The sequence below is a fragment of the Emydura macquarii genome, unplaced genomic scaffold, assembly GCF_026122565.2.
Source record: "Emydura macquarii macquarii isolate MOO-44397 ecotype Brisbane River unplaced genomic scaffold, CSIRO-AGI_Emac_v2 contig_1644, whole genome shotgun sequence".
Lineage (NCBI taxonomy): Eukaryota > Metazoa > Chordata > Testudines > Chelidae > Emydura > Emydura macquarii.
The window spans coordinates 22472896-22500596 of NW_027131781.1; the positions used below are offsets into that span (position 1 = coordinate 22472896).

The window sequence follows — 27701 nt, forward strand, 5'->3', positions numbered from 1 at the left end:
TCCCCCAAGAGGCTGCGAACAAACAGTTAAAATAGAATTTAATATATACATGGAATAACTCAGTTAAATGATTAAAAATTCAAGCAAAATGCATCATTAATAAGAAAGGACTTAAGCAAGGGAAGAAAGTGATTACAACACCTCTGAAAAAGCTTTATTAAATGGGGCTAAAAGATCAAGTTCCATACCAGAGTGACAACTACCGCAAAGCTCATGCACCTGCCAAGCTACAGAGAAATGGTGAAAACCCCTAAATAGCTGGTAGAGTCGTATCTACTAGAATAGAACTTACAGAAGTATCAAATATACCTGTCCCTCCCCATGAAGGGGTTTAAAAAACAGGGGAGGGGATAGTTTAAAAGCTAACTGGTACTTTATAGGTACCCCGTGATAAAAATGGATGCACTGAGAGGGTAAAAAAAAAAAAAGTCTCAGATGCTCAGGCCAGTAAGCAGGCATGCTGCTGCATTCAACAGTTGCTCCAAGCATTAATGCTTAATCTACAGCTTTTCTAAAGGAACCCCACACATACTAAAGGTGTAAAAACGTACAGTAGAATCTGTGCTAATGTCACTTGCCCCCACAGCCAATAAAATCTGTCCCAGTGAGACATCCCACCACATTCATCCTAGGTTAAAAGGACACTTGTTGTAACAATGACACTAATTCCTTTGGTGTCCTTAAAAAGGATATTTTAATTCAGGAAACATTACATAAAAACCAACCTGGGTCCATATTGAGGTGAATTATCATAGTGAAAGTAGTATCTGTAGATGTATTTATCCAAATCCTCAAACATCCCTTCATTGTCACTTTGGTACTCCTTCATGTCTTCAAGGTAATCCTTAACATCATTAACAAAGTCAGTGAACAGCATCTGATCATGTATAAAGATCCCATTATGGAAAAATTTATTGATGAAATTCTCTAGTTCTCTCCAGTGATGGAAATTGTTTACTTCTTGCTGCAAATATTTTTGCATTAACTGATTAAATTCCTCAGCCCTAATAGGGTCCAGTACTTTGTTAAAGAGGCTAATAAACTCCTGATGAGCACATTCAAAGATACCAGAGCAGCCCTTTAGGCCAGAGTGACGTTTTCTGTTACATTCTGGGTTATTGATGCATTTCTCTGAATTAGTATCTTTTTCAAATGTAAAGTGAGTCGATCTTTGTTTTCTTCCCTCTTTGAATTCTTTTTTCATGCTAGGCCCTCTATAGTGTATATGCTTAGAAGGATTCTCATGAGTATTATATTCCCGATAAACAGTTTTAGCTTTTTTGTTCGCCTCATATCTTTTATCACCAGACTTCTTTTCATCAAAGATGTTTTTAGTTGTGTCTTTGAAGTGTCTGAATGTGGACTTTACAGAATCAGAGAATTTTTTCAGGTTTTCTTTCACTGCTTCTTTAGCCTGTTTAATCTTTTCTTTATGGTGTCTTACAAACTCCTTTGTGGAATTCTTCATGGCATCAAAAGTTTCTTTAACTGAACCAAAAAATGATTCTTTGGACTTCTTTTTGGTCTTATTTGTTCCTTTACTGCCTTTCTTTTGTCCTTTTTCATTAGTTTCCTGTTTTTCGGTTTGGTCCTTCGCTTCAACATACAGTTTTTCCCACAAATCAGAACGTTGTTGTTCAAAGTTTAACTTCTTTTCCAGCTCTGTTAATCTTCCCCGCAAAATTTCTATTTCTTCATTCTCCTTCAGTGTATTATCAGTGTCCGTGTTGTATGATGCCTGATGAAAACTTAACTGCTCCAGTTCTTCTCTTAGAGCTTCAGTTATTTGACGTTCTTTGTCCAGTTCTTTCCTCAACATTTGTGCTTCTGCAAAAAGTGTCTCCTTTTGCCTAAGAAAGTTGTATATTTTTTGCTTTTCCTCTTCCAAATGTTCCTTAAGTTTTTTATTTTCCACTACAACTGACTCTGTATTAGTACCTTTATCCTCTAAGTTTCTAATTTGTTCTCTCAGCTTCCTCAACTCTTCCTGCAGTGAATCCAAAGCTTTTTCTTCCCTTTCCAGAGATTCCCTTAAGTGCTGGTTTTCTACAGTAAGACTTTTTTTCTGAGATTCAAATGATTTCTTTTCTACCTCAGTTGAGGTCAGACACGTTGCAAGGTCCTGTTTTAGTGACTAAAACAAATGAAAAGCAAGCAAGCAAATTTTGTTAATTTTAGAATTCATACAATTTATTTTAATTTGAAAAAGATTAAGATTTCATAGCATCATCCAACTACTCACAAATCATGAGTGTGATTCTAACACATACAGTATACTGAATAAATAGTTCTAAAACACATGATATACCAGAATAACTATTGGTCCATCAAGTCTGGTATCCTGATTCTAGGAATGGCCTATGCTTGATGCTTCAGAGGAAGGTAAAAACATCCACGATTTGTTTCAGGAAATCAAGGCACCTATATCTAACATTTACCATACATGGTCAACTATGCAGTGCTCCACCTGGTATTGGGGGCAATTTCTTCCCAACAACTGCAAGGATAAGTTCATGTGTTTTAGTATAAGATTTTATTGTCCTTATTTTTGGATGCGTAATTAAGTTAAACATTATTTAAAAGGTGTTTCATTTTGGCAATGCTACAGGGGCCTGATTTTCAAAAAGTACTGAGTTCTAAAGTTAAAAATGGAGGTTACTTACCTTACAGTAACTGAAGTGCCTCAAGATGTGTGATCCCTAGTGGTATTCATTGTGGGTGAAACATTTTCACCATGTGCCCGAGACCAGAAGACTTCAGTAGCAGTGTTTGTTTGGCCATACCTATGCCTCCTTATGCTCTGAACTGAGGACATAAGGGGCATTTTGGGTGACTCCCAAGCAGTACTCACTGTGGAGGGTAAGCTGCAAGGAAAAATGCTGCACCATAGATTTTAGGATGGGCAAACCAAAGGAGCTATAATGCCTAATAAAGGGGTGAATGGAGTCCCAGATTTCCAAGAGGGGAACTCCCTGCAGGGAAGCCACCAAGGCAGCTTGTGCTCTGGTTGAGTGGGCCTGGACACTGAGGGGAAGGAGTTTCCATAAGCTCACACCAGTGGAGAATAAACCCCAAAATCCATTTCAAGAGTCTTTGCAAGGAAATCGCTTCTCCTTTCATTCTCTGAGAGATGGAAACAAATAGCCTCAGGGACTTTCTAAAGGGCTTTTGTCCTTTGTAAATAGAAAGCTAACACTCTCCAGCCATCCAAGAGTGTACCCTTTGATGCTTCCTAGGGGGCTCATAGGCCCTGTGATGACAGAAGGGCTGAGAGGCAGGATGGTGTTTGCAAAGGAGCAGCTTGAAATATTTCCTCTGGTTTGCCAGAGTATATATCCCCAAGGAGCAGAGTTTGGAATTCAGGCCTCCACTCTTTAGCAGTTCTGATGAAATACTGTTAATTCTCAGGCACATGGATTGCATATGCACCCATGGTGAATACCCATAGGGACCAGCACTCAAAGAATAACCAATATCATAAAGTCAACTCCCACCAATAGGTAGGCATTACCAATCATAGAGGTTAATGTGCTCACAAGAAGAGCCAATCATTTAACAAGCAGATTTTTTAATTCTGCATCAGCTGCAATGTCTGGATGAATTTAAAATGTAATCCCATGCAAAACATACTACAGTACTCTAATGTCAGAATGACAAAGAGATAAATAACTTTAAGGTCTACATCCAAAAAAACTGCTCACAATTTTCTGGCTGTGTGATGAGGGTAGGTGGTGCTGCAATCTACTCTTGTAAGAGATGTGGGGAATCTAACCATATCCCCAGGATGTAAATGCAATTGGCAAATGGCTCAAAGGACCCAATATTATATCAACCACATCTTCTGGTTACTTTCCCCATCAACCTGGTCAAGGGCTGCTGGAATGGGGAACAATGAAATCAAATCCTACTCGCACCTTACTCAAAACAGGGTGGGGGATTAAAAATGGCACTGTATACCATGTTTGTGTGTCTCTGATTCCATTTCAGGTTTGCTCATTTTACAAATAAAATGTAGGGCTGTTAACTTTACAAACTTAGCCCAACTGGGCTCTCAGAGACCAAGTTATTTCCATTCCAGGCATCATCACCTATAATCAATATACTGCTGACTGAATCCTGCCCTCAGTGACAGCTATATTATTTTAAAAAATTATTTCACTCTTAAAATTACCTAATTTTTGGCAGTAGGTAAAAAAATCTCAGTATATAATACATTTACAATAGTGTTATTTATGAATTTAAGAGAATTTACTGAAGAAAAATATTTATTGTACATGTGTGCTGTAAAGACATGTAAACTAAAAGACAAATAAAGGTCCAGTAAAAATATATAAGCTGAGTTAACTGTAGAAAAGAGTGGCTTCCGCTGCCTCTTAGGAATAAAGCATTCTCTCAATATATACAAGTAACAGATTTAACACTAATGTAAGCTACACATCTTTAATGAGCAGAAAATATTCCCCAATGAATTGTAATTAAATGATCACAGCTACGCCCACCTTATGGTCTGCTTTAGCTCCTTGCTCTCGTTGGCACTGGTAAAGGTCATCTTTCATACCATTTAGTTCATCTTCATGTGTCTTTTCTACCAGTTGTTGACGTTTTTGGATCTGAATTGTACCTACAAAGATAAAATTTGCATCTCTTAGTTTGACTCACAGTAGTTAGAGATGGAAATGAAGTATTAGATGATATATTTAGTTTCTTTGCAAATGAAGGAACATTCTGACGTATTTCACTGCATGGTACACTTACTAATGTTCTATTCAGTCTAGTTTTATAACTGTATAGTCTTGTAATTGTTATATACCAATTCTGTTGCTTGCAGCAACAATTTCAAACACACCAATACAAGCATTTATGCTATATCATGTGTTGTTTTGATACAAGCAAACAAAAACATTTTTAATGCTAAACTGATGGAATGAGATTAACTAGAGAATAGCTATATTTAAATATAATCAACCAGAAGCTATGCAGGAAATGATACATGTAAATTTAGTGTTTTTAATAAAATCAAAACCAGCCATGATAAAAGTAATTAAACAAATCCACATTACACGTTTTGCAATTACAGCTTCACATTGTCAAGTAATGCTATATTAATAATTACCTGGATGCTATATTAATGTTCATGCAAAACACAACTCCCCCACCAAAAGAAAACCAACCCCCCCATCCACCTAATTCTTAAATAGACTATAAAAAAATCTGAATAGCTTCATGCAGGGCCCAATCTTGCAATCCTTAGTTGCAAAAGCAAAGGTGGCAGAATGGGGCACATACTCGTTAAACATCCATGTTCCCATCTTTCAAGTGTAAGACAGATGTTGCTTCTCCCTCATGTTTTTCCAATACATGCCTCACTCTATTAGCTACAAATTCACTATTAAGTAATACAAGATTTTCTTTAGGAATTAATATTCTCCCTTTTTCCTCAATATCTCAAAGCACTTACAAAATACAGAATTTGTGCATGTTGGCTTTGATGTTAGCTTGGTTAATAAATAAAAAGTCCAAAGGGCAATATTAAGGTTTCGCTGGGTGGATGGGAGGGTGAGGATATCTTTAATTTTAATTTCTTCTGCACTGGTATTTCTGTCCAATCCAGGTGAATGCAGATAGTGTTCCTTTTTTTGTAACAGAACTCCTCCTGCTTTCATGTTTTATTATTATTACAATTTAAACTGAAGAAATACAGAACTATTGAGATAACTGTTGTGACATTTTAGCCTCATTTAACATTCTCCCATATACTTACTTGAAGATAAGAGAATCCCATCCTAAATCAAGCATATACAGAATATTCCTCCTCTCCCAATATGAATTTAAGAGTTCTGTTCAGAATAATTGATTAATTCTAGGGGAAATCACAACTGCAAAAAAACTAATTTTGCTACTTTCAAGTGTTAGCTCCACTTCTTTAGACACTACAATTCAGGTGGAATAGAGAGTAATGACCACAAACTACACAGAACAAATAATAAAACAGTGAACAAGCACAAAACCAGTCAACTTCAAACAGAGAAGTGACTCTGTGGCAATAAATAAGTGTCCCTCTCAAACTACAATTAACCTGATATTAAAAGGATGTTGAGAAATGATGCACTCCATTCCAAATGCTTAAATCCTGGAAAATATAAAGAGAATATCACTTTCCAGAGAAAAGGAATCCCTTGCAAAAACCTTTTCAGAAAGAGCAGAACTGTAAACATCTGCTCACTCTGGGGAGGCAGAAACACTGGAAGAGGAGGAGTTGAGTTCAATCATGTGACCATGAGGCACTTTCACTTTTTAAAAAATTGCCTTCTTTCTGCTGGATTAGAGAAAAATACCTCATCAATGACAAATTCTATCTAAAGCAATAGATTCAATGAGGGGAAAAGTAGATACATTTGAAAATATGGTGGCTCTTACTACATCATTAATAATAATTTCAGTGCTTTTTATCCACACATCTTGAAGTGCTTTATAAAGGTAGGTAAATATCATAATCCCCATTTTACAGATAGAGAAACTGAAGAAGAGAGGTGTGAAGTGATTTGCCCAAGCAATTCAAGCAGAAGACTGGTTCAGACAGGAAAAGAATCCAGGTATTTCCACTGGACCACACTGCCTCAACCATACCAACAGACACTATCAATTTGTTTTTCTATAAAATGTTCATGGCTGAAAAGGCCTGCAAGCTCTACGCAGAAATATTTTATGGCTGAGTTACTAGTTGTATAATCCTGAACATAGTAGTAATTGTTTTGCCTTGACTACACAACAATATATATTTTTAAAATAAATCTGATTACAAGCACAGCATCCTCCACATGGCACTCACTATTTCTTACCTTCAGGTTTACCTGAGAACAAAAAAAATATGTTGAATGGTAAATTAATTTTGAAAGGTTTATACTAAATGTTAAAATTTACATAGTTCTAATCAAATCTAATAAAAAAGAATTTACTTTCCCATTTTGAAACTGAATCAATAGATTATTTTAGTGCGGCATCATATTTTCATGAAAGACTATAAATATCAAACAATTAATATAAAATGAAAATCCCCATTACTCTATTATTTAATATTTATTTTAATAGCATGCAAAGGCCATGATCGGGATTGGGGCTCCACTATGGAAGGCAGATATGTAATGTTGTTGAACTCTGCACTTAGCTATTTTGGTAACACAGGTCGTTACCATCTATTCAGTTGTTCCTGTATTACTCAGGTTTGAACTGACAGAAAAGAACCAACCTTAGACACTGTTCTAAGAGGCCAGAGAGAAGGTGCTGCTGCACTGGATTCCATCAATACACTGAGGAACTGCACTGAGAGTTACGGTACATTTTCAAGTGCTACTTAATATTTTTCCCTCCAAACAAAAGGTAAAAGGCAAGTGAGATTCTGAATTGTTCAATAAAAGTATGTTTAGTTCTCTCATTCAGCAATTGAGGAATCATTGGATGAAAGCCAGAAATATCTTCCTGTACCTTGTCAGCAACAATAAGGATTACCACAAGACTAACAATAGGAAAGTAAAGGATTAAAAAGGTGAATGAATCCTAAGCATTACTACTAATAATCAGGGATCCTACTTTTCAATAATAAAAAAAATCTCTCAGATAAAAAAGCATAAAAATCCACATTTTTCCACTATTAAAATGAAACGCTGAACTTGTTTTCCTAGCCACACTATATACAGGTATCAGTTTCACACAATGTTTAATTGATATATTTACAGTTTTTAAACTAACAGCCAGAGTCTCGCCACCACCTGGGGCTGACAGCCAGAATCCTGCCCATTTCTTCACGTTTTTTATTATTTGATCTGGCCCCAGTCCCAATTAAATCAGGTAATCAGGGTTCCATGGTATATATTTTTTCACAAAATGTAAAAACTAAAGATACACTGTAAAAATGCAAATTCTGCATTTTTCCATGGCAAATTGATTACTAGGATCCCTGCTAATAAGCATTTGTTTAGTCAAGTAAATGTACATGGTGTTTTATGAACAGAGCAAGATTCTTCCTTTCTGCAAGAGCTAACAATCTAAAAGATAGAGGGGAACAGCTAATGTAAGGATAAGGTAGGAACCCTTCAAAGTTCTATTAATATGCTTTATATTTAACTTAACAGTGCCATAAGATTGTATCATATGAATTAAGAAAGTGTTGGACAAGACATTTAGGAATTAAAGTTACTTGTTAGTACAATCTGTACTTCTCAAAGAATAATAGAAAAAACACCCATTGTGACTAAGGCGTCTGTGACATGCCAGTATGAATAAATAAGTTGAATAAATCTCTGAATCACAATATACTGGTATGTCAAATGTACATCTTGTACACCAATTGTCAACTATGTAATTCAACTCAAACTTCATGTACGTACCATAAAAGTGTCCAAATCCCATGCTGATTGCTATCACCAAAGCTAGTATAATGCACCTGTTAAGGCCACTACTGAATTGGCGTTTGTGTTGCTGTTCTTTGGGAGGTTCAGTTTCCTCCTGTTCATTAGGTGGCCCACCCTCAGATTCAGAGTTAGAGACAAGCCTCTTCTTTGCACGCCGTCTCCTCAGTGTGGGACTGGATCGATTGCTTGTTTCGTCACTACTTGATTCATCATCACTAGGCTGAGGTGGAAAAACTGAAAAGTGAACACAACTCTCTTTATAACAAAAGAATTATGCAACCGCTCCGGTTTTATTTTCTGAACTATACTGGATTTAATTAAAAAGCTATCTGCCATTCCCACTAAAAGTATATTTTAGCACTTAAGAGCTGGAGAACACAGTACATCATTTACTGCACAGTCATGGAGAAAAAGCTTTTTATTTAGAATGCCATATTCAATTAAAATCTCCATTTTAGGGGAACAGGTAAAGGATCAAGACACTACGATAAAAATAAGCTCTGTTTCATCTTACAGCCTGACCTTTCCCAAGCCTGAGAATTTTATTTATTATGAAGTTTTACTTTCCTACGCCAATTGTACCTTTTAAAAAAAAACAATGGAATACAATTATAAAAGTTAGAAAGTGAGAAATGTCATTTCCATTCCCATTGCACATTCTTGTGAAACATGAAAAGAGCGAAGCTGTCAAGCTTCCCTCATATATAAAAACTGTTTAATGCAAGAGATGGAACAGCAGCTGCTAGAACAGAAGCCTACCAAAAAACCACATTCTAGTAGATATGATTTTATTATATTCTCTAAAGCAAAGACACTCAACCCCCTTCATGCAAAGAACCACTTCATGGAAACACTTGCAGACACAGGAGTGGACATTTAGTATTTATATAAAAATATGTGCAGATTATAAAGTAATTATTAATACAAATAGCTTTCCATTACAGCAACTTTCTTAAAATAAATGTTTTCACTTACTTGAATAGCTATCATAACTCCCTACCACAACCTTTTCACATCTCCCCAAAAAGCTACTTTTCAACCACTACAGCATAGGAAAGAAGGCTCAGGAAATGGGTCTGTGTAATCACAGATCAGAAGCAGCAGGTGAAAGAGCCCCATAATTCTAAGAACATACAAGGCATGTAGCCCCACTGAGATCCTTCTATCCAGCACCATGGAACCAAACCACTTTTGCAGCCAATCACACGTTTTTTCTGCCAAGATTTAAGGAGACAGGATTCTTCCCTTAGTGAAAGAAGTGTTAGCAGAGGACAGCAACTCTAAGTCGTAGCGCACATATATAAACTAGATTTTATCTTTTGTTTACTATATATGCATAAACATTTACTGCCTCTTGCAAGGATACCACTAGCAACAACAATGTAGGTATCTCCATGGTTCTTCTCCTAGCTAAACAAATAGATAGTTGGCATTAAGGCCACAAATATAAAAGTCTAATTAAAAAATATCTTTGTGGGGCTAATATGAGACAACAAAGAATTTCAAACTGCAACAACCACACAATTAAGCAAAAACATGCAAATCTCACTGAATAGACAAGAATGCAAAACAATGAAAGCAATAATCAGAGCAAGCATTATAATTTGTTTTTTCACTGAAAATACCCAAATCTTAATTTTTCATATATTAAGAGCAGGGCCAATCAGACCAACCCTGAACAGATTACCAAATAGTAGCATCTGGAATACTAAGATATAGTATTTTGAACTTCCATGGAAAAGTAGCATGTTAGATTGTGAAAGACAATTTTCCCCTCATCAGATGATATATTTCGGTTTATATCCGATTGAGCAATTTTTATATGCATAGGTAGGAAAAACAGGAATTGCAATCGAGTTCAACCATTTAAGCAATTTAAATTAAGACACTCTTAAATCAATTTAAATTTAACAGAGAAGGTCTATCATAGAATGGATCATTTAAGTAGATGTGCACTTCAACAAGTCAGGACGAGGAAGGCAAGCAATCAGAAATAGCTCACTCAAGTGAGAGAAAGTATTTGAACTAGAATTCAGTGTGGAGCTCAGACACAAATGCAAGTTCTGTATGTACACACACAGAAAGGGAATATTACACAGGATAATAAATGGCTAGAAAAATAATACTGAGTATTTTCAAGGTTGGTTCTGCTAGCAGAGGAAGTTTACATATGTGAAAAATAAGCTGGTCAGGGGAATAATGTACTCTTAAGGTATATCTACACAGCAACTAGACACCTATGGCTGGCCTGTGCCAGCCAATTCAGGCTTTCAGGGCTCAGGCTGCAGTGCGTTTCATTGCTGTGTAGACTTCCGGGCTTGGGCTTGAGCCCAAGCTCTCAGACTCTCCCACCTTGCAGGATCTTGGAGCTCAGGCTCCAGCCCGAGCCCAGAAGTCTACACAGCAATGAAACAGCCCCGCAGCCCAGCCCCAGACACTTTCCTACAAAGAATTCAGTATAATGCTGTATTGCAAAATATCCATAGAAAGATAGTGGATATGAAAGATGAAGTGTGATCCTAAGAGGCAATCCTAAATATAACCTTTTGCTTATGATCATAAAGGCCAAATCCATATTAGGAACTTTTGACAGCACAGTAATGTCAATAGAAGTCTGATTTTTTGTGACCCTTCGGTATTGGCTAAAGCCCTAATATTTTATACCAGCAAACAAATGCTTTTGTGGCTATGCCTTACCCAGGGAATCAGTATAAGCTATACTGACAAAAGCCCTTTTTTGCCAGTATAAACTGTGTCTATATTAGGAGGGTTTGCTGGTACACCTATACCTATTCTGCCAAGCCTCTTCTAATGTAGACTTGGCCTACGTCCCTGCTATAGAAAAGCCAGATGTCCTGACTGCTTACAGCATAAAATGCAACCAGAGTTTAGCCAGGCAAATGAAGAGTTCACACTGGGATGCTATGTACTACCACTGGTGTAAAGAAAAAAGGTAGAATCTCTTCATGCCAACTGCTAAAATTACAACTGCTTTCCAAACAATGCAAATATGCTCAACACACTTTACTACAGTGCATGATCAATTTAATGCACTGTACTGAAGACTTGGTTGAACTTATTTACATTAAACATGGAAGAAAGTCTCTCTTTAGCTAGAGATCCATTTGGAATTCTACAACAGTCATCCAATTAACTGGTTAAGCACAGATATTAAAATATTGTTTTCAAAGTTTATTGATGCTCATTCCAAATTAAGATGAAAAGCAAGTCAGTCAAACAGAGGCTAATAGTTTAGCCAGGGTCTGCAATAAAGACTGGTTTTGAGCATCTGTTTGGAACATTACCACTGTAACAGCAAGTCCAGCTGGCATTAATACTTTAAAAGCACTCCATGCTCGGCACAAGCAGTCAACTTTACACAAGCTGATCAAATTTAGTCACACCACCTTGGAAAGGAAGGCTGCCAGACACATGCTCTTTCAGGTTATCACCCCATCCCTTTATACACTCTGGAATCTTCCTCAGCTTCTCCGACCAACTTTCTTTTGTATATAAAAACAGAAGAAAGATTTCAGAATTTATCCATGAAAGGAAAAAATCACGCTAACAGAAAATAAAATCAGATAATGTGGAAGATTTTTAAAAGTTGATGACACCTTATTATTAAGTCACAAATGGGTCAGATTTTGACACTGGGTTGTTTGTCAATCTTTTGATGCATATGAACATTTATAAAAGCACAAAGATATGGCATGTATGTACCTACTCAATACACACTTTGCTTCCACGCAGTGCTTTTGAAAGTTGTTCCTTCTCGTATGTTACTTTGCAAATTACAGCTTAATACTAAGGGGATACAGCTTGGAAGCAGTGTAAATGTATGCTATGAAAGGGAATGAGTAAAAGAAGAGGCAGTAAGAGAACAGAACACAAGTAAGCAGGATAATGGAGGAAGAAGGAGGAGGCAGATGAAACTAGAGAAAAAGGTAATAAGGGAGAAGATAAATATAAAAAACCCCAAACTTTGCTACATTTTCATACCCTTCTTCCTACATATCAGGCTCTGTGACACTTCTACAAATTAGGAAGAGCTTCAACTCCTCTACAAGATAGAATACATAGTACGATATGAGGAGCAAAAGAGTCCATTTGTGGCCATGACACCTATTAGTCTTCTATGCCCCAAACATCAACATGAGACACTTAATTGGCTACTGAGATATAATTCCATCTATCCCAGCTCTTTGGCAAATCAATACATTTCCAAAAGGAAATATAAAATATTTTCTAAGAAATCTGAAGCATGAAGGTATTTAAAAAAAAAAAAAAAAAAAATCACATAAATCCTCTAAAACATGTCAGTAATATATTTTATATTTTGGCCAGCATGCATTTCACATCCCTATAAATGCTTCCAATTTAGCACTACTTCTGAAAAGTATTTTAAAGCTTATGCTAGGGCAAAGTTTGCGAGGTAAGGTATCGAGGGTATGAAATTTGCAGATATTTGAGATGTTTTCATACAGATTGAGAAGTTTCCCAAAGAGAACTATACAGGGAGGAAATAAAGCTCACATAATTTAGCTACCAAAGAAGATCCCAAGCCCCCTTTTTGGGTACCATTTGTAAGTAGTTTCTTGGTAATCTAACTGCTCTTACCAGTTTCTGGTTGACAGAATGTGTACTGGCTGCTGGAGGAAGAACCCATGTTAAAATCATCTGAACCCTGAGCTTCCTCATCAACAATTGCAGCTTCTTCCTGTGTTCCAATTTCTTCTACTTTAGGTGTTTCAAGGGTAACAATGTCAGAATCATCACTAATAGCCCCAATACAGGAACTGTGATCAGGCAATTTTTCTTTCTTTGTCTAAAAAGTTAATAATGTAAAAAGATGTTATGCAAACAGACATACAGAAGGTAGAGCATTTTAAAAATAGAAAGCAGTTCTTAATGCTTTAGAAGCAAAAGAGGAACATTAACATCTTTATTTTTGTGTCTTAAAAATATTGCTTGGCATTGTTAGGTGGAGTTGATATAGGTCTTGAGCTGTACAATATATACTATACCTCAGGAACTGCCTGGTTTTCTTCTAAGGCAGCATGAGTAGTTTCTGCCATTGACACCACATCATCTTTGCTGCATTCAGCTGTAGTACAAAGAAAAGTTCAATTAATGGGGGACTTTCTTCAGTAATATCAAACAATGTCTAAAGTCAAATCATTCCTGAACAAACAGTCTTCAAATGTATTAAATTAAATTGTTCAATATCCCTCTAAGAAACATCAGAATTCAAATACTTTATCACTAGGATATGATCATTTGAGGATGCTTTTATTTAGACACTTATTACATTGATCATACCAAAAGCCATCTACATCCTAAATATACACTTAGATTAAATTCACCAGTATGTCCTTAGTTATCCAGACACCATGATGGACATCTGTAAATCTGGATAATCCAAGGATTTTTCAAGGTAATTATTAGATGCTGGGGGACCTGACCTCATTTTGGATAATGGTTCCTAGACATTAAATCAACATTTTATTATATTTTACCATTTGGGGTTTTGCATTAACTGCATGAATCATCTCACTGTTAAACCCATTTCATAAAACTTACCATGAATTATCTTAGCTTCATAATACAAATTGAAAAAAAACTACTTACCCTATTTAAACAATTTATTTATAAAAATTTTAAATAGGGTAGTTTTTTCCAATTTGTATTATGAAGCTAAGATAAGATAATAATAAAAAATGTGCATGCCCAAATGGAGGAAGATCTTATGTTAAAAGCCTCAGAATGTTGAGCAATCTCATTAACACAGATTTGAGCACGCACAGGCTCCAACTTTTCAAATGATGTGTTTTAAGATTTGGCTGGCCCTTCAAACTCCACGCCTTGTCATAGTGACAGTGGATTCCCTAACTGAAATCTCTCTACAGCCCCACTCCTCCCATTCTACTCACATAGTTCCCACAAGCCCCATTCAATCCCTTTAGCTCCACTCCACGCTCAGAGACCCTCACATGGGCACACACTCCTCCTGAGCTCCCAGCAGCATTGCCATTGGGTATTCTTGAAGCACTGATCCCTCAATGCAGAAACACTGTGCTCTCTTAGCCATAGGGGCTGGGAAACAAAATGGGACATGGATAAGCAAAGAGGGAGTGCTCCAATTTGACAAACTCTTATTGTTTGTCAGAGCACAGCTTCTCTCCAGCTTCTCTCTTTTTGAGATCCTCAGGAGATGAAAATATGGGAGGGAGAGGCATAGAGGGGAAATGGGGCTGTGTGGGAAAGCTTCCAAGGAGCTTCCAAGGAGAAGGTGGAATATATATATATCTGTGCTGAAGCATCATCTTCAAGGGCCCGCCTATGCTGTTGCTGCCAAGAGTAGCATCCCCTCAATACTCCACTCTCCTCTGATGCCCCTTCATAGCTCACAGCACCCCTTGCCATATCACTGCTGTCCAGCCCGGCTCCTCAAGGTCAGGACCTGCGGTGGTGTGCGCAAGGAGTTGATCTGTGGATTCAGGGAGATCGACTCAGCTGCAGAGAAGTAGCAGCTAATGAAATTTAACAGCTCCATTCTTTGTCTTTGCAGAGCTCAATTAAATTATGATAATAACTATATATTTCAGAGTATGATTTGAAAACTCTCTTATCCCCAACATGGTAAACTATGTAGGACAGAGAAATCTGATGTTTTAAGGGACTGTGGTTGTTTGAGTAAAGAGTCAGTCTGAAAAAATTAGACTCAGGAAAAAGTTTCAAAAAAGACTCATTTTTAACTGTTACCTCTGGCAAACTTAGGAAGAGATAAATTGTTAAATGCTGATACTAAAATTCAATCATTAAAGGATAAAATTGAAGGTTTTCATTCTCCTTTAAGTGCAAATCTTGATGCAATCTTAACACTGAGGCACCTCTATACTGCCAATTAGTTGAAGATTATTTAACAACTAGTGATGATCCACAGTGACTGCTCAAATTTATGTTAAGTATAAGTGAGAGTGGACAAGTGTGTGTGTAGTGCTGGCAGATTCTGTGTAGACTTCTGAGTGTGGTGAATGAAGGTGTTTACTGTGTTGAGAGGCTAAATGTGTTTGGGATTTTTGTGTGCGCACTGGTTGTACTGAAAGATTTGTGTATGCTGGTTGTGTTGTTGTGCAAGTGATTGTATTGTCTCTGCAGGGGGTGTTATGCTGGGGTTTTTGTGTGTGTGAAAGCTGTGTTGTAGTGTTTGTAGTTGTATTGAGTTGCATCTGGAGTGTGGTGTGCTGGGAGATGTATGTTGATTTGTGCGGGTAGCAAATGAGGGATGTGTACTGTGGTGAGGGGTGTGTGTGTTTCAGATTATTGTGTGTGCTGACTGTGGTTGTATTGATTTGTGTCTGAAGGGTCGTACAGTAGATTTTGTGTTATTTTGTGCAGATGTAGAATGCAGGGGGTTGTGCTTGGGGATTGTGTATTTTGCATGGGCTGCGCTTGGAAATCTGTGGTCATTGAGGAGTGTCTGCTGCGATGAGGGGCTCTGTATGTTCTGGTTGTGTTGTTGTGTGTGGGGTTACATTGATTTGTCTCTATGGGTGTTCTGGGAGATTTGTAAAGTTGACAGTTGAGTGCATGGATGTGGCAGTCTGGCCAAGTAACCAACCATCTGTGCAGTAACCCTCATACAACCAATGAAATTGTTGCAAGCTAATTAGTTGTAGAATAAGGGTGCTGATTGTTTGAGCTACCTCTCAGATCACAATGATCTATTCTAGATCTCTTGGCATGGAATAGATATATGTCAAAGTGTAGCTGAACACTGCGCAGATGTAAAGTCAAATTGGCTGACAACTTAAAAATTGCATGATAACAGACCACAAAACCCAGTGATAATTCAACCTGGTAATATTCTGAACCAAGAGAGCTCTCAACCATGCCTACAGCTGCTCCCATCACTTCATACTGCCTCAACAGATATTTTAGACTTCAGAGTGATACAGTGAGTGACATTACTGGACTCATTATATATATATATTTATTTCACTTTTGCTTCTAAATTATCCTGACTTGGCATGACATCTGTGATGGGGTGGCCTTCGTGCTCCCATGGGCCGAGCGCTTTTCCAGTGTGGTGGGCACAAAATGGCCACCCGGGGCTCCCACCAGTCTCAAGACGGTGATCGTCCTGCTTCTGCCCAGTCTTCCTTCAAGCCTTCGCAGGCCGAGCAGTGCCCTCAGGACCTTAGGTTCTAAGGTTGGGGTAGGGGGTGTCCGAGCCCGCCCTCTTCTTCGGACACCAGCCCAGAGACCCTGGCTGACAGCAGTGGCTGGCTGCTGCTATAAGGCACTGTGTAAGTCTTTTCTCTGGACTGCTTCCCTACCCTGGTCTTCGTTGGGGCTAAGTAGCCATTCCACTGGGCAAGCCCCTGCTTTCCTCTGGCTCCTGCCACTCACTGTTCTCCTTCTCCCACTCTCCAAAGCTCCAGACCTCCAAACTCCAAGAGCACCCTGGCTGGCTGGCAGGGAGCTTATATCTGCTCCTAGGCAGTGCTTAATAGGTCCCAGCTGACTCTGGCCTCAGCTGGCCCTAATCAGCCTGGAGGAAGCCTTGGGCAGCTGCTAGGGGAACAGGGCCCTGGTCATTCTTCAGCTAACATAGCGCCCTTCTACCACCCTCTGGTAGCCCATCACACAACATTAAGGAATCTCAATTACATTAATATTTCTGTACCCATAATTATATAGCTATCTTCCAACTATACAAATAGGTAGTCTTCATTTACATGCCTGAAGTAATGATATAATAATATACACCATACTAATTACTTCACTCCCATATACACTTTAAGAAGGAATGTATTTGTAATGTTAGTTACTGAAAGTTATCCACAACAGTGATAAAATAGTAATGCGACAGAGGCTTATCTAATGTACTGTCTTCATTAAGGTGTATATATAGAATATCTAAGTTTTGTCCAATTGCTACAACATAAGTCTTCCATATTTTATATAATAGCTATATTTCTAACAGCTTACCTCTCAAATCAAACCGTTGCTCTTCTTCCTCCACCAAAGTAGCATAATCTTCTGAAGCAAACTCAAGGTTACTATTTGTTCCTCCATTTTCAGATGTCACTGTCTCTATATCAGAACCCTGAAGAACGGAAAGTTTTACATTACATTTACTGATATGCCAGCCTTTTAATTCTAAAGTACTTGAAAAGGGTTACAGAGAAAACAATAATGAACAAAAATAACTGACCAAATGAAAATTGGCCATATCTAAAACTAAACAAAGTGTTACGCTACAACCTAGCTGTTCAAAATTGGTAACTGCACCATTTAGTTGTTTGGAGTTAATTAAAGTATCCAAATGTTTTATTGTGCTAAAAAATGTAGAATTTAGAGAGATTAAATATATGTAGATATTTTATTCTGGATTCCTTTTGCCCCAACAAAAGGAGGATTGGGGAAGGCATGTTTCAACTTAAAAAAGCCAACATTAAATCAAGCTATACACAGTGTCATTCAGACAAAAGTATATAATGACAGCAACACCGTTTTCAAAAATCAGAAGACACTAATAATTCAACAGGGTTTCAAAAGTATAACCTATTAGAAGTGTATCATACAGGCTCTGATATGTTTCACAATGAACATTTCCAGGCATATGGCAAAATGTTTAAAATAATATTTTTACCCTAACAGAATGATCAGTTTCTTATCTGGAAATATTCCCTCTGAGATTCACTAATGCAAACTAACGGGTATCCTCATGCCACCCCTGTCAATTAGGTACTGCCAATCAGGTTGAAAACTGTCCCTTGCACACTCATACTTTTACTTTTTTCCAGCAGAGAACATAACTACTTGTAAAAGGAAGACAGAGAAATAGGAAAAGCACCATCCAAGCAAATGTGCATGTGTTACCCAGGATAAACAGAAGGTGACCAAATTCTTTCATGTGTTTACATTGATAGATAGATATAAATATGCATGTTCAGTTATTACTGCGACTTATAGTTAAAGTTGCCCAACATTCCCATTATAAGACCCTGTTTTACAGTTGTTTATAGAAAACAATGACAAATTTTAACTATTTCAACTTTTTTTCCCCATGTTGAGTGACTGCCTCAGGATGTGGGTTTTTGGGTGTGTGTGTATGTGTTGTTTTGGTTTTTTGAATTTCAGGGGAAAAAAATAGTTCAGCCATTTCCAAGAACAAATTTAGGGGAAAAATACGTTGTTTTCTCCCACATTCAAAAATTCTTACAGATGTTTCACTGAAAAGCTCTTGCATTTCCATGCTTTGGAGAAGGGATTTGAAATTTGGCAGAGAGTCACTGTGGTGCCAGGGATGTGTCTTTCACTGTTTAAATGAAAATCCACTGAAATTTTGCCAAGTTATAAACCTCTAAAAATCCACAGATTGCACATGCTCAGTTGAGATTTGTTAATTTGGCAGCTAAATTTTCCAAAGATTCTGTCTTAAATGGGCATGCTCCAACCCAAGGCTGCCGGGGGGGGGCAGCAGGACTTTTCAGGCAATCGCTTCTCACTGCTGTAAAGCCAGTTACAGGAATAGAGAGCAGGGAGATTATCCTTCCTGTGCTCTCAGTGCTCCTGCTGCTGGTGCCCAGAGAGCAAGCAAGAAGAAGCTGCTGGACTTGAGTGCAGAAGTGGGAGGGGAAAAATATTATATGAATATGTAGTTAAAGACTGCATCGTAATGTAAGGGGCTAAATTAAGAATGAACTGGCAACCATAATACTGTTATAACTTTCGAGTGCATCACTTGCAACTTCAACATTCTTTTCATTTAATCACGATGTTTTTTTTAAAAAAAAACAAATTGGGGGAAAAAAATCCATCATGTGGAACCATATTGACCGCAATGTGGGCTACCAGCAGAGTTGAGATCTTTAGATCCACAGCATAGCCTTCTACCACTTGAACTAACAGAGTAACAGATAGCATTAGAAAGTTGCAGTGGATTTCCACTAGAGGAGGACGGAGACACACTCTTTGCCATTGTGTTGCCTTTGCTGCCAACAAAGAGCTATGAATGTTGAGACTCAGGACTCTTAGATTAGATTCCAGGTTCTATCGGGTAGTGCTTTCCAGTGTGTTACAGACCTATTTGCCCCATCCCATCGCCATCCTCCCATGCCTTTCCGTGTCTCCCCTTTTGCTCCTCTCCCCAGCTCTTCCTCATTCCCTCTGGCGCCTGCCCATCCCATGACCTCTGCCTGTGTTCTGTCACCATCTGCTCTCCTACATACACCCTGCTCCTGCCCCTCTGCCCTTTCACTGTTCCTACCCCCATCTCCTGCTCCCTCTGCTCCTGCCCTGACCACTCCACCCTGTATCTATTCCTCTTCTTCCATCTCCTATTCCTTATCCTTCTGCATTCAAATCTGGTTGCTTCCTCCTTCTCTCCCATGCTGCCTGAGCCCCAGCAGAAGCAGCATTGACACCACAGAAAAGAGAGTTCCCCTACTCTCGATTTCTGTACCTGGAGCCCCTGGCAGCTGGGAGGAGAAAGTGAAAATCCAGCCTAGCACAGGGGACCGCACAAACTTCAGAGAATTTAACTGCCAGCTTCTAACAAGTCTTTGTTGAGCAGTGCAAACTGATTTTTTTTTCTTGGCATATTTGAGTGGCTTTTCAGATGGACTTCAAGGTGACATTTATAACGTAGAAGGTCAACAATACTGGACTGCAGAATAGATTTAAAAACCCATCTAAATTGGATTTCTCTCTTTAATCCAGGAAAACAAAGATGTCTGACTGAACGTCACTGATTACTTCACAGCTAAATGGAGACTGAAGATGTACAGGCCTAGGCAACTGTAGGGCATAGAACTATGCAATATGGTTGGCAGTCTTGCTTGATTAATCAAACTGTCTGGATAGTGGATCTTCATAATATAACATTCCTCAAAAAAACAGAAAAAAAAACACTGAGGAAATTCATGTAAGATTGTTAGAAAAACAGAGCCTATGTGAAAACACTAACTCATGCTGGATCAAGACCAACTCCCACTGTTTTGTAAACAGAGTTGGCTATTTTTGCAGCAGCAGGTGTGAGATTACAGCAACAGTAATACTTCAAGATCATTCCCCCACTACTCCCTCCTCCAGGAGTTAAGCAAACAGAGTTGTGTTTGTTTTTAAAGAGAGCTTATGTTAATCACAAGCTTTAGGAACATTAGAGACTTAAAAAAACGTTCGCATTAAATACTTTTTGAATAAAGTCTGTACAATCCCATTATAAGGTTATTACCAATTTTGAAACCTTCTTAGAACTAAGTCACCTGTTTTTGTAGTTTAGCAACTGTTTCGTGGGATTTTATTTTTTTGGTTGACTACAAAAATCACTGGTTTTAATCTCAAAGGTTTCAGAAATATGCCACTCAAAATCATTTATTAAAACCTGAATGAACATTCAGGAAAAAAAAAAATACAACACACCTCTAAATAGCCCTGTGACTTAAATGAACAGATGATATGAAGATATGAGACAACATCAAGCATTTTCTGATACAGTAATTAGTACTCTTGGAAGGAATTAACTCCTCTGTTCTCTGGATTTGATTTGGTAACAGACCTGTCAATTCTTCTGAGTACGGTCCCCAACCACACAGACATGTCTCTTCTTAGTGCTTGTATGAATCTGTCTTACATTATCTTTCGCAGTCCCCTGCACGTCATCCTTATTTCTTTCTTAGGCTCCTGTCACTGGCTTTCTCCATCATCTCCTCTCTTCGGCAGAGACTGGCTTCTCTTCTTTTCTTCCTCACCACCGCATCTTCTGCCTGTCTCTCCTCCTCATTCCCTAGTGCAGCAAATTTGTTACTCCAATTGTTTTCACCACCACTACCTGGTCTCTTCCTCTGCTTTGTCCTCATGGTCACATTCTTCCACTGATCACTCTCCTCTTACAGCTTTCCACTCTCCAACTCCTTTTGTCTGGCAGATATCCATCAATCTTGCGCTGTTTCTACTACCTCCTTTCTCCTCTCCTGCATTATACCTCCAAGTCCCCATCTGAATTCCATCGTCTCTAGCTGCATGTCTAATCCTTAGATCTTCTCTGCCATGAGTTCTATTAGACGACATTTCATACACACATTTCATACATCAGATGCTCCCTCAAAGATGAAGTACATCTCACAGCTTCTGCATCCAACTACCTTCTTTGTCTCCTCTCCTCCTCTGGTCACTTCTAGTGCTGCCTCAGTACTCACTATTGTCTTCACTTCCTAGATCCTATTCCTAGAAAAAAAAGAAAGGGAAGGGAGGGAATCCTCCCCCCAAACTCCCACTTACAAACTCCCACAAAAACTCCACTGTTAGCCACCTATCAGCTGACAATTTAAGAGTCATTTAAGGGACAACACCAGAACAGAACCACTGGCTCTGAGGACTCTGGTTCGATCTCCTACTGAGCCTATAAAACTGTTTTGACTAGCAACAAACAAGGACTCCCAAGCACAGAAGAACAAAACCCCTAGGGCAGGATTTAAAGTGACACTCTAAATAGAGGCAGATGTTTTTCAGAGAACCAGACACAGAATCCTGAAGAAGTTACGCCTGCCTAGGTTACCACCAAGGATGGTAAGTCTTTAAAACAACAGTTAAATTCATGTCTTTTACCTAAAATCCTTTTTCTCTAAAAGCTTTGTTCCTATTGCTAAATAAACAACACTTTTGATTTATGAAAGCTTTTCTGTCACTATATACCACTGGTCACAGACTCCCAAAGGGAAAATTCAGTCAGACCTGCCGGGTAAGAACAGGTTACTGAAGCCCATGTCCTGGTCAAAAAATGGGACAACTGTAAAATTCCATCCCAAGACACATGAAGGAGTGAACACAAAGACCAGAAAGCGACAGGAGTGTAGCTAGCCCTGTAACAGGGACCAACAGACTAATTTGTAATATATATTAACAAGGCTGATCCTCCCTCCAAACATTTGTCAAAACATCATGCCTGCACATAGCAGCTAGATGGCACATCAACTTCCTCAAAGCCAAGTTACTCTATTAGCCTCCATATCCCTCATCATCTCTCTAACCCACACACATTCCATGATGACTTCCTTATGCACGAATGATATTATTTCTATATACTTTTTCTATATACCTTTAGATATTATCTCTATTGACTTCAAAAAGGTGCACCAGGAATGGAGCAGCTACTGCTGCTTATGCTTCCCTTGCTGAAACAGTGGGACAGTTAGCGCCAATGTATGACCTCACCTACACACAGTCACATGGGGGAGTTTTCTCAATGGCCTTGGCCACTGTTCCTACATTCCCTCTCTGAACTGGATTCAAAGATGTGTGATCTGTAACATTCTGCTTGCAGGAAGGACCCACACTTTGTGAGTTGCTGCCACTACCCCAATCCCACACCCATGCATGCCTTGTAGAGGGCCACCACATAGATTCCACTACAGGGCATTACTTTGCCTACCCCCATATGTATGGGCACAGGACTCAGGAAATCCACAATTCTAGTATGGCAGCCCGGTTGCTGGCATCACACATAACCTGCACTATAGGCTACTGCTAGTGCCTGGAAAATCCAGGAGAAAAGAAAAACCTTCCAACACCTGATCCTTGTGTAAGAAGAGCACCTAACCCTCTGCCCAAGGGAAACTTTATGAGCCCCACTGCTTTGGATCATCCCCAAGTTCCCTGAGAAGGGACCTTCTGGCCACCCCACAGTAAGTGATTTCAGCCACTGGGAAGTTCCTATCTCTCCCACACATAGCTGGGGATGGGGGAAAGGGGGTAGAGCTCCATCAGGCCATCAATTACCCTACTGTCCCAGTCCAGTAAATATCTCCACCAGGGGAAATGCCTACACTTGGTGCCATCTTCCTTTGCTTCTGCCTGGAAAAAACAGGATTTGTCTCACCTTTTCACAAAAGCTCTGATTCCTGCAGTAAGGGGCCCAGAATTATGCTGCAGCCTTCTGTTCAACCAATCTGACAGAGCCTCTTCCTTATTTAAGTATTGTTTAATCTGTTCTCTCTCTATTTTGGCTTGCATTCCTTCCCCCTTGTCACTATTACTTATATTCAGTATCTGGTCACCATGAACCTTTCAAATGATCATGAATGAAAACTATCACTTCATGATCACTTTCACCCAAATTACCTTACACCTTCAAATTCACCACCTATTCATCCTGGTTGCTCAAAATAAAATCTGAAATGGCTTGTCTTCCACTTTAATTAATTGAGACTAGGTACCTCATGATTGATAACAGTCCAGCCACCAGATGAATCACTGTCACTGGAATTTTCAGACATTTTCAGAGTAGCTGCAAGTGAAAGTAGATGATGTTAGCATACAATGTACATTGTTATAATTTTTTTCTAACAACAACAAATAAAAATGTATCCAGATTAGAAAAGCACAGATCACACTGTTATAATACTTATACAATACTTTACAATTTACAGAACTGGAATAAACTGGAATAAAAAGAGCAGGTCTGCTTAGAAGAAAAAGGTATACTTTTATATTTCAGTATTTAAAGCTATATTCTTGCAAAGTTAAGTAAATATTGAGTATATAGCCTTTTTATATCAAGACCATGGACAGTATTTTCCCCCCTACAGTGAATTTGGCTCTCCTGGCTATACACCCAATTTATTTTTTAAAATGCTCAAAATGTGATGAAAAAACAAAGTGCAATTATGGAATATACTCCAAGAACATTTGCTACAAACAGACAAGTTTACAGATAAACAATTAAAAGATTAAAAAGTAATGCTGAGTGCCTAAGACACCAAGCAACTATAATGAAATCTGATTAATACCATTACTTGTCATAGCAACTATGGTTCTCTGAGATGACTGACCATATGAATCCCCAATCTTTGGAGTTCAGCATGCTCAAGGAAACAAACTTGGAATCTTCTAGAAGGCCAGGGTCTATTGGAGTTACTTTACCCCTATCCTCAAAAACAAGGTATAATCATTTTTCAGTTCCTTCCACTATATAAGAAATCACTAACAATGACTCCAAAGAAGTGGGAAATGTGGGTGGAGAAAGCAGATTGATGAGAACAAAACAATGTAAAGATGGAATTTAGTTATAATAAACTGTGAACTGATAATAGCTGCTATAAGAGAGGGCTCAGGGAGTGATTTTCAAAAAAGTGGATGTGGGGCTGCAACTGATCTTTGTTTATTCCCATTTACCAGTAAGATTCTGTTTTCATTGTTGCTAAAATATAATCTAAGTTTCTAAGCACTCACAAGACTTAAAAATAAAAACCTGTTACAAGTTCTTTATTTTTAGAAACATCTAACCTACTTTAAAAACAGAGTCCATCAAACTTTATAAACAGTATATACAACATTTTGAAATTTTTTAAAAAAGCAATCAGAAAACTATTGAATCATGCTGTACTAGCCATCCAATAGAATTGAAGAACGAGTTTATGGGATACCAAGGTTGAATAAAACTAGAGAGATGATTAAACTGATAACATAAGAAAAGGGATCACTGCTAATAGATTAAGAATTCTCAACAGTAAACATTTCAGAGATCAATTTAGAATACTGAAAAACCAAAATAATTAAATGTCGGTCCATTTTAAAGAAAGGAAATTTACCTACCACAAAATACATTCATGCTTTCCATCTAGATTATCTATCTGATCCAGTGAGATATTAGCTTGTCCTTTGCTAACACACTTATATTACCTAGGGGCCTTATTAAAAATCCACTGCAGTCAACGGAAAGAGACTCATTAACATGAATGAGCTTTGGGTCAGGTATGAGAAGGTTACCAGATAGGTAGCAAGAGCTTGTCCACATGAGGTGGTTTAACCAGATTAAGTCACTAGTCTGGTTTGAAAAAGCGTGAGAACACATGACCCCATTCATTATAGTGCATTAGCTCTGCATTTATTGCATATACTAGAATCCTCTTTCAAAGTAAAGTAAGTTTGCTGCAAATTGAGTTAGTTCAATTTATTGTTGATGTGCACATTATGCTGCTGTGCATTACTTTGTCAGGCTTCTAATGGCTATCCCATTGTTTTGCAGGTAACCATCACTGACCTTTTAACTCTGTGTCTTCCCCTGCTCTGGAGTGAAGGTGACCAGATATCCCCTCCCCTGTTTAAAAACTAGCATGGGTCCAGATTTTGCCCACTGGCATCTGGATTTGATTGGTGCCACATTACTCAAGGAGCCCTACAACAAGACTCGTGAAGCTGATTGGAACCACGCTGAGACCCTGGATCTCATCACCATCTGGGGAGAACTGTTGCTGCAGGAAGCTCTTGTGGTCAGCCACCGGAATAAAGATCTTTTTGTGGAGATAGCTAAACAGATGACTGAGGCACCGCAACCAGGATACTGAACAATACAAGAAAAAGCAAACAGCTCAGGAGAACATACATTAAAACCAGAAAATGGTCCAGCAGCGGAATTGTGACCTGTCCAATATTTGAGGAGCTGGACAGGATTTTGCACAATTACACATAATTGACAAGGTTGTGGAACCTGCTGCCTGCTCCACACCCCACCCACAAAGATGACCAACAAGAGTCATCGAGGATCAGCAGTAGGAAACCAGTGAAGAGCTGTCCCCCAAAAGCCAGGATCTCTTCAGGACTAAGAACCCTGACATTGGCCATGCAGTTACCGAGCCCAATTCCTAGCCAGAAACCAAGGCCAGGACTGCAGAGGCAGATCCTCTCAAAGGATTTTTGGCATGTAAGTTCCTATCTTTTCAATTTATTACTACTGTGATATACTTCCATGCTAACTTCTGTTCAGGGTGCTCTATGTATGCAATCATTGTAGGCAGATTAGAGCTACGAGGTTGTCCAAATCTCCATCCCCCATCTCCACCCTCCTCATCACCTAGTTCAGTGTAATATCACAGAGTCAGGACAGCCTAAAGAGGATGTAGAGGGGATTGTATCCAGCTCTCTCCCAGATGCCCCCTGCTAGCCCTTCTGACACCATAAAAGCACACCCAAGGTACAGCAAAACAGCAAAGCCAGACTGGGAACATTATTCCCAAACACCAACAGGACATCCCCCACACAGAGCCTTTCAGGTACAACGGCAAAGCCAAACAACATCTACTGGACAGACACCAGATACTGAGACCTAAGACTGCAGAATCTCAGGGAAGGAAAGTCAGAAATGCATATGAAAAAAATGTTATCATAGTTTCTGGAATATGAACAGTAACCCATTCTGGGTTTTCTCTACTCCACAACCACAGGACCTGTAGTGGCTAGACCCTCAAGGACAAGGAATTTATCAACATCTCAGTGGCTAGCTAACTTGAATGGGAGAACATGGAAAACTCAGGATGAAATGTTTGTGGACCGCACTGCACAACCCCAAAGAAAAACAAAAATAGAGAGGTGGAGGCAGTATTGAGGACTGAGTGGGAAAATGAGAGGGAGCTCTCCAGAAAGATTATGGAGTGACCAAAGACAGCATGGCAGTTGGCAGGAACAGCATTGCCATGCCAAAAGACAGGGAGACAGAGGCAATGCAAAGCCAGAATGTGCTGCTGCACTGCACGTTGCTGTTAGGACAGCAGGCAATGCAAAAAGCAAACCAGGACCCAGTCATGTTATGCAATCCCTGGACAAACACAGGCTATTGGGAACAGTAACTCCTCCCCGCTGTACCCCTGCAGCATTGTTCCCAGAGGCCATTCCCTTCACAAACCCAAACTCAGGGCAGCAATAATAGTTGCATCGAGAGCCCACCTCTTGTGAGCCCTCTAACGTCCTTGGTAACTTCGAGTCTCATCACTCAACATAAAAAATACAGGAAGTACTAGTTCACACAATGCACAGTCAACCTGTGAAACTCGTTGCCAGAGGATATTGGGTCCTAAGCCTCTCACTGCACGAAACTGAGCATAGACGGTAGGAGATAGATCACTTGATAATTGCCCAATTCTGTTCATTCCCTTTGGAGCATCTGGTATTGGCAAGGCCACTGTTAGAAGACAAGACACAAGGCTAGATGGAACACTGGTCTGACCCAGAAGGGCCTTTCTTATGTTTAGGAGGCCATGAAAAAGTCCCAGAGGAAAGGCACATGCTCACCTGAACTTTAAACCACCCCCTCCCTGCTTTGGGTTATGCCCTGCACTGCACAGTTGTACTTTGAATTTTTTATTCACTATTGCTTTAATTAAAAGTTTATTTTAGTTACATAATTGATTACTTAATAACAAAAGCCTTTAAAAATTCATTCATAAACATCAATATGTTTTACACAGAAAATCCTTAAGTTTGAAATAGTTCATAGGATTTTACAAA

General features: G+C 38.8%; 1 protein-coding gene across 4 annotated transcripts in view; it reads right to left on the bottom strand.

Annotated features, from left to right (window-relative positions):
- Nucleotides 1–27701, bottom strand: part of CCPG1 (cell cycle progression 1) — a 41733-nt gene that overhangs the window by 2472 nt on the left and 11560 nt on the right. For 3 of the 4 annotated variants that reach the window (XM_067555876.1, XM_067555877.1, XM_067555875.1), the window contains 8 exons: nt 23636–23706; nt 17406–17523; nt 13436–13515; nt 13029–13236; nt 11816–11911; nt 8385–8642; nt 4500–4621; nt 726–2134 (listed from right to left, as the gene is read on the bottom strand). In XM_067555876.1, the coding sequence (XP_067411977.1) occupies nt 726–2134; nt 4500–4621; nt 8385–8642; nt 11816–11911; nt 13029–13236; nt 13436–13515; nt 17406–17523; nt 23636–23695 (2351 nt within the window). In that variant the 5' untranslated portion in view covers nt 23696–23706. The remainder of the gene's footprint in view (nt 1–725; nt 2135–4499; nt 4622–8384; nt 8643–11815; nt 11912–13028; nt 13237–13435; nt 13516–17405; nt 17524–23635; nt 23707–27701) is intronic. The other variant, XM_067555878.1, reaches the window with a different exon arrangement.